This window comes from Papaver somniferum, chromosome 1 (assembly GCF_003573695.1).
Source record: "Papaver somniferum cultivar HN1 chromosome 1, ASM357369v1, whole genome shotgun sequence".
NCBI lineage: Eukaryota > Viridiplantae > Streptophyta > Magnoliopsida > Ranunculales > Papaveraceae > Papaver > Papaver somniferum.
In genome coordinates, this window is record NC_039358.1 from 35,883,366 (window position 1) to 35,894,346 (window position 10,981).

At 33.6% G+C, this 10,981-nt stretch overlaps 1 protein-coding gene across 1 annotated transcript; it reads left to right on the forward strand.

The window, feature by feature from the left end:
* The first annotated feature begins 7,925 nt into the window (after positions 1-7,925).
* On the forward strand, positions 7,926-10,562 carry LOC113285383. The gene is made up of 5 exons (XM_026534306.1): positions 7,926-8,765; positions 9,113-9,298; positions 9,400-9,806; positions 9,966-10,257; positions 10,335-10,562. The coding sequence occupies exons 1-5, from the start codon at positions 7,926-7,928 to the stop codon at positions 10,560-10,562; spliced, it is 1,953 nt and encodes a 650-aa protein (XP_026390091.1).
* Positions 10,563-10,981: the final 419 nt, after the last annotated feature.

Below are 10,981 nucleotides of genomic sequence, written 5' to 3' on the forward strand. Positions count from 1 at the left end.
TATGATTTAAGCATATAATTAATTATTTAGTTATAATAATAATTATATAAAATTTACTAATCTTTATCCAAACAATAGTGTATTTTCAATTTCACCCTTAAGTTATGTTACGAAATTCACCAATATAGCCTAATTTTTCTCCTATTCCCAAAAAGTAGGGGGGCAAATGTTAAATTTTCTCTCGAAATTTCAAAATCCATAACAAATTTATAAATTTGCCAAAAAAAAAAGGAGGGCAGTAAGTCCAATCATGTCTCCCCAAAATTTTCATTAATATGCCTACGTGAAAACCATAATTTTCTCCAAATAATGAAAATTAAAATTATGACCGGTTGGTGAAACTTGATTTTTTCAAAAAATATTGGAATTAGTCCAGAGAGTTATTTAAAATGAATTATTTAGGAGATTTTATTTTAGGAAGTTTTTATAGGGGATTTTTCTGAATTAATTGTCGTTTTTTTATAATTGCTTTATAAGGAACGCGAAATTGGGGGATATATAAAGTAATTGGGAGATATGATAATATGACAAAATAGGAATTTAAATAGTAAATCAGAGTCACCCCCTATCTATGTATTTTAACTAATCCTTAATCTACCTCTCACTAATCATGTTTAGTGGTAATTATAATTAGCTAAGTTAATAGACTAGTTTGATAATGATTAGTATAAATCATAATCACTTCACTTGGGTGATAGTAGGAGGAATTTTTTGAGGTAATAGGAATTTGGTTAAAATGAGTACTCCCAACATACAAAATGCCAACAAAATCAATGCTGACAAATGTTACAAAATACTACACGAAATCAGGGATTTTGTAACGTTGAAAAAACGTTAGTATCTATATATTGTAACGTCAAAAAAAAAAGTTGGAAATGTGTCGTTATTATTAGTGTTACAATATTTTATCAATGGTTCATTTCGTTACGATAAAATTTTATTAAATAACGGTTTCATTCGTTGGAATAAATACACCAACGGTTATCTAGTCAGCACAAGATTTATCTGATGTCATTTTGTTGTAACAGATAGTCGTTATTGTGCAGATCGTAACAGTTGGTCTGTAACAGTTCGGTGTAACAAATATTGTAACGAAGACTTTGTGTGTAACGGTTGACTTATTTCCACATGTCCTTCCTTGTAACAGATACAACAACGATTTTAATCGTTGTTTAGTTTATTGTAACATATTGGGTTTAACAGTTATTGTAACGATTCCCAACCGTGATAGCGCAGTGTAACTGCTGTCCTACGACACTTGTCAATATATTCTAACGTTTAAAGTAACGATTTCAAACGTTGATGATTGATTGTAACATTTTGGATATAACAGCTTGTAGTAACGATTCGATTCGTAACAGCTGACTGTAACGTTTGTCGTCTGCCACGTGTCTATCACTTGTAACATATAGACTAACGGATTTAAGACCTTGACGATTCATTTTAACAGTAATGAATTTTCCAGGTGTGATAATTACTAACAAATATTATAACGTTGATTCGACGTTGGTAAAAAAAATAGTTTAAAAAAAACGTTTTTTTACAGTTATAAATAAGCTCTCATAATTGGACACTGCAATGCAATGCAATCCATTTCTGAAGCTGCAATATAATTAGTTTCTGAAGCTGCATTGCAATTCATTTTTGAACCTGCAATACTGAATCTGAAACCCATAATTCAATCTCATTCCGTACATACATTCTCATTCTAGCACAAGGAATTCATTCATTCAATTATTCTGGAATTCAATCTCATTCCACAATACATACATTCTCATTCTAGCAGCATAAGGAATTCATTCATTCAATTATTCTGGAATACATACTCCTCAATCATTCACATATGTAAAGTATATACGAGTATCATCTTTACATTGGAAGAACTGCTTAAGTCTAAAAAATACATGGTTCCCTATATGGTTATAATCAAATAAGAAGGGTTGCGTTTTTCAGCAGTTTCTAAATATAAGCAAGTGTTGTTCTGCATTATATATACCTTGGCTGAAAAAAGTTGTTATCCGCCAAAAGAAGTTGTCCATTGACATCATAGTAGCCTTAACCAGCTCTTGCCATCAAATCTAGTATCCTAACAAAACAATAAACGAAACAGAAACCAAAATTAGAAACATATTTCATAGGAGAGAAAGATTTATTCAGTAATTTGGGTATTTCGTTTTACATGATTCTGCAAAAAATAAAATTAGTGACAATCAAATTGGAAACAATGTTCGCAGGAGAGACAAAGAATCATTCAGTTACATGTGCATTGTCATTCTGGATTGCATACATTTTCATTGTTGTATACCATTCAATAATAATAATTTGAACATTGACAACCTAAGTATCAAAAGTTTATATTTATTTGACAGAATTATAACTGGCAATTCACATACACGGTTCATATGAAAAAGTCTGAAAAGTTGTAGTAAGAGTTTACTCACCATAAGAATTAGAGACGAGAATGTGTTACTTCTCAGTTGTCCTACTTCCACAGCTTTGCAGGACCAACACTGTCTCATATCTTCCAACTTGTCTACATGTCCAGGTATTCTTGCACATCAACAGTTCTGATTATATTTCTCTATCAATGCCCTGCAACTCAAATACAAGGTCAGGGGTAAACTTAATTCAAGATTCTTGATCTTGGTTACAAGTTAATCCCTCGCTTGTACAGCTTTGCAAGGCAAACATGGTCTCACTTGTTCATCATTTGTCCATCTTCAGGTGTTTGCATCAATGAATCCTCAAAAAGCAAAGAGAATGGTAGTATGAATCAACCAAAATTTTCATTTGTAGGAGACCATAATAATGATAAGTAATGCACATAACTTTAGTGTGGTAAGAGTTTACTCACCAACTGGAATTAAGTAGGTTGCTTTTCATGCTTGCTGCATCATCAATCTCCATAAGGGAAGCATTATTTGTGCCAAGAGAAACAACTCATATGCATCGAGTATTCAGAAAATTAACAAGTAATATGTCTCTACAAATACTCGATGCGGTGAGTTGTTTCTTCTGCCATAAAAATGAACATCTTGATCTTTTGTTGTTGTATACCTAACCTGCAACCAAATTTTCATCAATTGAAAGAGACCATAATAATGAAAGTAATGCAAGAAACTCTAATGTATTAAGATTTCACTCACCAACTGGAATTAAAGAGGTTACTTGTCAGGTTTGCGGCATCAATCTCAATAAGGTGAGCTTGATTTGTGCCAACATAAACAACTCACCTACATCAGGTTTACGGAAAACTAAGATATACAGTAATATTTTTATCTACGAAAACTCGTTGTGGTAAGTTGTTTGTTCTGGCATAAAAATGAATATATATTTCTTTCGTTCTTGTATACCTATCCTACAAGACCTGTTCAAGAGCTCGGAATAAAATCATTTGAAGAAACTTCATTTATTTCAGCTCTTGAATAGCCTTGCAGGAACAGACAACAATCTCTTATCTTGTTCTTCACTTCAGATGGTACTGCGACACTAACACATCTCCAACTTCAAGTCTTGCGGTCAATGAGTCCTCAGAAAAAAAAAAGAGAATGGTAGTAAGTTAATATTTTAGTCAGGATAAAATAATGACAAGGGAAACTAATTATCATAAGAGTTTAGTCACCAATGGACTTAAAGAGGAAAACGTATTAGTTATCAGGTTAGCTGCATCAATCTCCTTCATTTTCAGCAAACCTAACGACTAATACGTATCTACTCTGAAAAATCTATGGTGGTAAGTTGAACCTGTTGGCATGAGTCATGTAAAATATATATTTGAAGAGATCATAATAGGTAAGTAAACAAACCTGAGATAGAAAAGAAAACCTGCACCTTCGAAGGATACAACTCATATCGATGTAGGTGTATACTAATCCTGCAAGGCTCTCTTAAATTCATTTTTACAAAGTTTATTTTGTCTAATGATGAATTTATTCAAACGCTTAAACAGATTTACAGGACCAATGTTGTCCATATAGGAAACCGTAACAACAAACCGCATACAGAACAAAAGGGAAATAGATTACAACCAAACAACCATAAATCTAGAGCATCAATCTGATGAATGAGATTATAGTTGAATAAACCTTATTTGGGTTTGTAATCTATTGAAATAGATTACAACATCCAAGAGAAAAAAGAATGTAAAGCAATAAACATCAGCATATAAAGAATATAGATTAGAACAAACTATTGAAAGATAATGTAAACCACTAAAAATCAGTAAACCTTAAGCAGTAAAGCATAAATCTATTGAAAGACATTACACATGGATGCTCAGCAGTAAACAGTATGGATGTTAAGCAGTAAACAACAACAACAACAACAATAAAAAAAAAGAAAAAAAAATCGAAAATATATATCTTGTTAAAATCTATTGAAATTACAACCATGAAAAACCTTATTTTAAAGGGAAAAGTACAAATCTAAAACATACCAGTGATCTTTATACAAATCTATTAAACAAATTGAAACCCAAAAGGAGAAAATAAACAATTTTGATAAATCTATTCGTAGCTAAAAGGCAGAAAAAACACCTTGAGATTGAATGAGATATAGTGGAAGATGCGAGTAAAGAGGCATAAGATTTCTTCGTCTCACTCTTTAGAGTTGAATGAAGATGGGAAAAAGGTAAGAGTTCTTCGTATCACCCTTTTTAATAAAACAGGAGGAGAGTTCAAATTATTGAGTCAGAAGAGGGAAATGAAATTTGATAGGGAAATCAGATAGGGTATAAAATTTGTGAGGGAATGGATATAAAAAAGAGTTATTAGATTGGGAAAGTAAGACGGAAACGAAATTTGAGAGCCAAAATTTTCAGACAAGAGAGAAAAGTACAATAATTGAGGAGAAATTTGCTTTTTCTATCAAAATATCTAGGTCCAATGCGTCCCGTTCGAGATAAAGTTGGTCAAATTTGTGGTCAAGATGGTCAAATTCATGGTCAAACACATAATCGGAAACAAAAAGAGGTATACTCAGGCTGCAAGATTACCATATACAGACCCGATGTTTTCGTCCCGTCGAGGTTTGAGGTGTCAAATATATCAGATTGGATGAGACTGCAACCTATTACTGAACTCAAGTTGCAAGATTACCATGTACAGTCCCGATGTTTTCGTCCAGGCGAGGTTTGAGGTGTCAAATATATCAGATTGGATGAAACTGCAACCTATTACTGAACTCGGGTTGCAAGATTACCTTATACAGACCCGATGTTCTCGTACAGGAGAGGTTTGAGGTGTCAAATATATCAGATTAGATGAAGCTGCAACCTATTACTGAACTCAGGTTTTAAGATTACCATATATATACAAACCCGATGTTCTCGTCCCGACGAGGTTTGAGGTGTCAAATATATCATATTGGATGAAACTGCAACCTATTACTGAACTCAAGTTGCAAGATTACCATATACAGACCCGATGTTCTCGTCCAGGCAAGGTTTGAGGTGTCAAATATATCAGATTGGATGAAACTGCAACCTATTTCTGAATTCAGGTTGCAAGATTACCATATACAAACCTGATTTTCTCGTCCCGGCGAGGTTTGAGGCGTCAAATATATTAGATTGGATGAAACTGCAACCTATTACTGAATCGGTGCGAGAGCAAAGGTAACTCGGCGACGGAATCGGTGCTTGATTCGGAAAATTTCTCTTTATCGTTCTTTGATTTCTGGTCAACCAAGCATTAATTTCAGGTGATTTTGTTGAATCTTACATCATTCATCATGTTTTCTGAAATTAATTGGTTTTAACTCAGGTGTTTTACTTCGTTAAATGGGATCTAAAATGAACTCCGAGCCTGATAATATATCTTCAGTAGAAGAAATAAAAATTCCTTCGATTGAATTACCTGATGAACTATTTGAGAAAAGCTTAGATCCATGGCGTTTTTCTTTAATTGGTAGATTAAATTTACAGAAGATCAAATTTGTTGATGCTGCAATAATTCTTAGAAATCAATGGAAATTAATTGGGCAATTTAAGTTAATTCCATTAGGTAGAGGTTTCTTTACCATCAAATTGGATAATGCTACAGACCGTAACTACATCAAATCTCAAGTATGGGAAGTTACAGATCAAATCTTGAAGGTTAGAAATTGGGTGTATAATTTTCGACCTACCAGTCAAAGAACTTCTAAGGCTTTTGTTTGGGTGAGATTTCCAGGTTCAGTTCTTGAATTATGGAGTGAATCAATTCTGTTCAAAATTTGTAAAGAAATAGGAACTCCAATTAAAATTGATGAGGCAACAGCTAAATGTGATGTTGGATATTATGCAAATGTCTTGGTTGAGGTAGATTTTGCTTCTTCAGTTCCAAACAAAGTATGGATTGGGACTAAATATGGGGTTTTTTTCAAGAGGTTTCCATTCCAGATTGTCCAAAATACTGCAGTAGCTGCAAAATGGTAGGTCACTTTATCACAGAATGTAGAGTAGAAAAAGCAAAAAGGAATGAAACTAATTCAGAAAACATAATTACTCCACAACAGCCTAAGAGTTCCTCAGAAATTCTTCAGCAGCCTAAATCAAGTTCAACAAACAATTTGAATGCTTTATCTTCAGCAAGTGTCACTAGGTCATTGCCCTTTGATATTTGTGATACATCAGCAGATGACAATGAAGACTCTGTCATCCATACAATTCATGTTACTCCAACAGTTCCAGTTCATCAAATTATTCACTGCTACTACTGGGAGATTCAGTCCTCTTGAATGTGTTCAAGAAAATATTCTTGAAGATATTGTGGTTAATGAAGATAAGACAGCTGATGTTGTAGAAACTCCTCAAATCAAATTTGTAGATGGAAAGACAGGGACAGTCTCTGATGAAACTGTTAAGGTTACTTCATGGTCAAAAGTGGTTGAAAAGAAAGTGATTAATCCTACTTCTACTTCTTCCACTTCTCAACATTCTCCAGGTGCAGCTAAAGGTGGTAATCCAATTGTTACAAATAAGAAACATAATCTCAGACAAAATCATGGTAAGGGAGGTACCAAAAATCCTCCACCACCAAGATGAAGATCATATATTGGAATATTCGGGGCCTAAGAAGACCTAGGGCTCAGAATAAACTAAGGTCTTTGGTGAATCAATTTAACCCATCTCTAGTTTGGGTTGCAGAACCAAAAATTTCTTGTAGTGCTTCTTTTTGCAGTCAATTAAATCTCCCTGGAATGAAAAGTATGGTGATACATAATTCAACCTCATCTACAAAAGGTAATTTATGGTTATTCTGGAATTTCTTTATCTACTCCTCAAGTTATTTCAATGTCTACCAAATGGTAACTGTCAGTATTGGTGAAGTATTAGTTTCTGGTGTTCATGCTCATGTTAAAAAGAGTCAAAGAAAGTTTCTATGGTCAGAGATGGAAATCATTAGTCAGCTACAAAAACCATGGGTTGTTTTAGGTGATTTTAATGCTATAATTTCACCTGAGAAATTTGGTGGTAAAGCTCCTAACAATTTCAATGATGGATTTTTTCATTGCCTTAATGAATGTAACTTAATTCAAGCTCCTAGTACAGGTCAGCAATACACTTGGTCCAATTGTCAACAAGGAAAAAAAGAATCCTATGTGTTCTAGATAGAGTTGTTTTCAATTCTTTATGGTTACAGAAGTATGGTGATTGGGGATATAAGGTTGGATTGAGGATAGTTTCAGATCATGCTCCTTTATTATGTGGTTGTGCAAGCATACCCAGACCAAAGAATGTTCCCTGGAAATTTCAGAAAATGTGGATTGATCATCCATCATTCTTAAGTGAAGTGAAGAAAGTATGGACTGAGAATATTATTGGTGATCCATCTTTTATTTTCATGCAGAAGCTAAAAAAGCTAAAAAATTAAGTGAGTGGAATTGGAGTGTATTTGGTAATTAATACAAAAATTAAGGAGGCAGAAGAGAAAGTTCAAAAAGCAATGGAGTTATCTGATCAAAATCCCTTAAATGAAGATCTTTTAGCCAACTTAGTAGCAGCACAAAATGAACATGCAACAAGAGAAGTTCAAGCAAATACTCTTATGAGACTTAAATCAAGAGCAAAATGGATTAAAGATGGTTCTGCAAACACTGCATACTTCCATGCTAGAATGAAGATTAGACAAGCAAGAAATACAATTAGTGAACTAGAAGATGCAAATGGAAATATTATTAGTGATCAATCTCAAATTGCAGATACTTTAGTCAAGCATTTTCAACAAAAATTTGAAGCTCAAGATGTTGATGTTTCTGAAGAATTGCTTGATGTTATTCCCTCAGTTATTACATATGAAGACCAAGAAATGTTGGACTCCATTCCCACCACTGAAGAAATCAAGAAAATTGTTTTTGAAATGGACTCAGATAGTGCCCCTGGTCCAGATGGATTTCCTGGATCCTTTTATAAAAGTTGTTGGGATATAATTCAATTGGATTTAAAAGATGCCATACAATTTTGTTGGAGAAGAAGATTTATCCCCAAAGGCCTGAATTCAAATTTCTTAACCCTCATTCCTAAATGTGCAGGTGCTAAGAAAGCAAGTCAATATAGACCAATTGGATTGAGTAATGTATTATTCAAAATTTTCACAAAGATAATTTCTGTCAGAATGAATGGACTCATGGAGAAGTTAATTTCATCACAACAGGCTGCTTATGTTAAAGGAAGAAGCATTCAAGAACAAATACTTCTAGCTTCAGAGATGGTAAATGAAATGAGGAAAAAGAGAAGAGGCGGTAATGTGGCTTTTAAACTGGACATATCACAGGCTTATGATTCTGTAAGTTGGACTTTTCTTCTTAAAGTTATGCACAAATATGGATTTTCATCATCTTGGTGTGATTGGTTGTTAACCATGTTTAAATCTGCAAAATTATCAGTAATGGTCAATGGAGGACCATGTGGTTTTTCTCAATGCATAGGGGTCTTAAGCAGGGTGATCCATTATCCCCTATTTTATTTTTTGATGGAAGATGTATTGAGTAGAAATATCACAAATTTGGTTAATACAGGGCAAATAACTCCAATGGTAGTTAGAAATGGAATATATCCAACACACTTATTTTTTGCTGATGATGTTTTCTTATTCTGTAATGGAGCTAAGAAGACTTTGTTTGTCTATTTAAGCTGATTGAAAAATATCAACATAGCTCTGGCCAGATGATTAACAAAGCCAAAAGCAAGTGTTTCATTGATGGTACTAATTCAACCAGAAAGCAACAAATTAGCAGCATAGTTGGTATGGATATATCTAATTTTCCTGATAAGTATCTTGGTATCATTCTAGCTCCAGGAAGAGTAACTACTGAAATGGTCTGGCCAATAGTTCTTATGCTTCAGAGCAAACTTGCAGCTTGGAAAGGAAGATTATCTTTTCATGATAGACTGATTCTTGTAAAAACAGTTTTGTGCAGCTACCCTCTTTACAATATGGCAGTTTTAAATGGCCATCTTCAGTTATTAAGATATGTGAAAAACTAATAAGGAACTTTCTATGGTCAGGTGATGGAGAGGTTAGAAAGTACAAAACTTTATCTTGGAAGAAGATCTGTGTGCCATATATTGAAGGTGGCTTGGGTATTAGAAGGCTAGAAGTTCTTAACAAAATTTTGCTGAAAATGATGTGGAAATTGGTATACTCATCAGATGAATGGGCTCTGTTTTTTACAGCTAAGTTCAAAGATAAATATGGTATATGGTTTTCAAAATGGAAATTATCATCAGTAAGATCAGGTTTGCAATGGGCTTGGCTTACTTTACAAGAAGACATCTCTTGGAAGATTGGAAATGATGCTAGCATCTCAGTATGGTTTGATAACTGGTATGGATCATCCCCACTAATTAATGAAATTGGTTATACTGATTTTGTTCATAACAATATGTAGTTGAAAGTTCAGGACTTAATCATTAATGACCAATGAAATATACATCCTCAGTTGCAGCACTTGTTACAGATTGATAACTTGCCTCATATTCACAGTGGAAATGATTCCATAATATGGAACCTACATAGTAGTGGAATATTTAATAATGCAAAGGCAGTGGAGAAAATAAGACACAAGGAAGACAAAGTAGATTGGTCTTCTTATATATGGAGGAAATCTTTGCACCCATCTATTGCCAGCAACATTTGGAAGTTTATACAAGGAGTTTATGTGAATGATGTCATGAAAAGAAAACAAGGATATGAAATGCCATCTAGATGTTGTATCTGCAAATCAGAGCAGGATTTTATGGAGCGCACACTGTGGATTTGTGAATTCAGTGTTCAGGTATGGAATTGGCTTGGCAATATGTTTCAATTTCCCAGCCATACTCTTTTTCAGAAGTTTTTTCTGCAGCTAAACAGCACAGTCCTATCATTGATGAAGTATGGATAATCTCTGCTTGTACTGTCATTAAGGAGTTGTGGTTTCAAAGAAACAGAGTTTTGTTTGAAGGAGGTGATGTTAATATTCATGGTTTCAAGCACAGGGTTATGAAGATTGTTCAAGATCATGGTGTCAGAATAAAAGGGGTCAGGTGGAACAAGGACTATGAAAACCAAATACTTAGTCGCTTTAAAATTGATTCTTAAGATTCCTTATTTCTTGTAATTTTTCTACCTTGTCTATTGTTTTATAGTATCTTTTATATTCCTTTAGTTTGTCAATAAATGAATAAAAAGGTGATTCACAAAAAAAAAAAAAAAAAAAAAAAAAAAACTATTACTGAACTCAGGTTGCAAGATTACCATATACATACCCGATGTTCTCGTCCCGACGAGGTTAAAAGTGTCAAATATATCAGATTGGATGAAACTGCAACCTATTACTGAACTCAGGTTGCAAGATTACCATATACAGACCCGATGTTCTCGTCCAAGAGAGGTTTGAGGTGTCAAATATATCACATTGGATGAAGCTGCAACCTATTACTGAATGATGAGTGCCAAATATTGTATATATTTATCCCTTTTTGTTGGCAATTTAACTCATCTTTTATGCATTAATTCTA

Coding starts and splice junctions, on each gene's coding strand:
- LOC113285383 (XM_026534306.1), top strand. CDS start 7,926: ATGGAGTTATCTGATCAAAATCCCTTAAATGAAGATCTTTTAGCCAAC. Junction 8,766..9,112: donor TATCACAGGCTTATGATTCT/GTAAGTTGGACT, acceptor TGTCTATTTAAG/CTGATTGAAAAATATCAACA. Junction 9,299..9,399: donor GAAGAGTAACTACTGAAATG/GTCTGGCCAATA, acceptor AGTTTTGTGCAG/CTACCCTCTTTACAATATGG.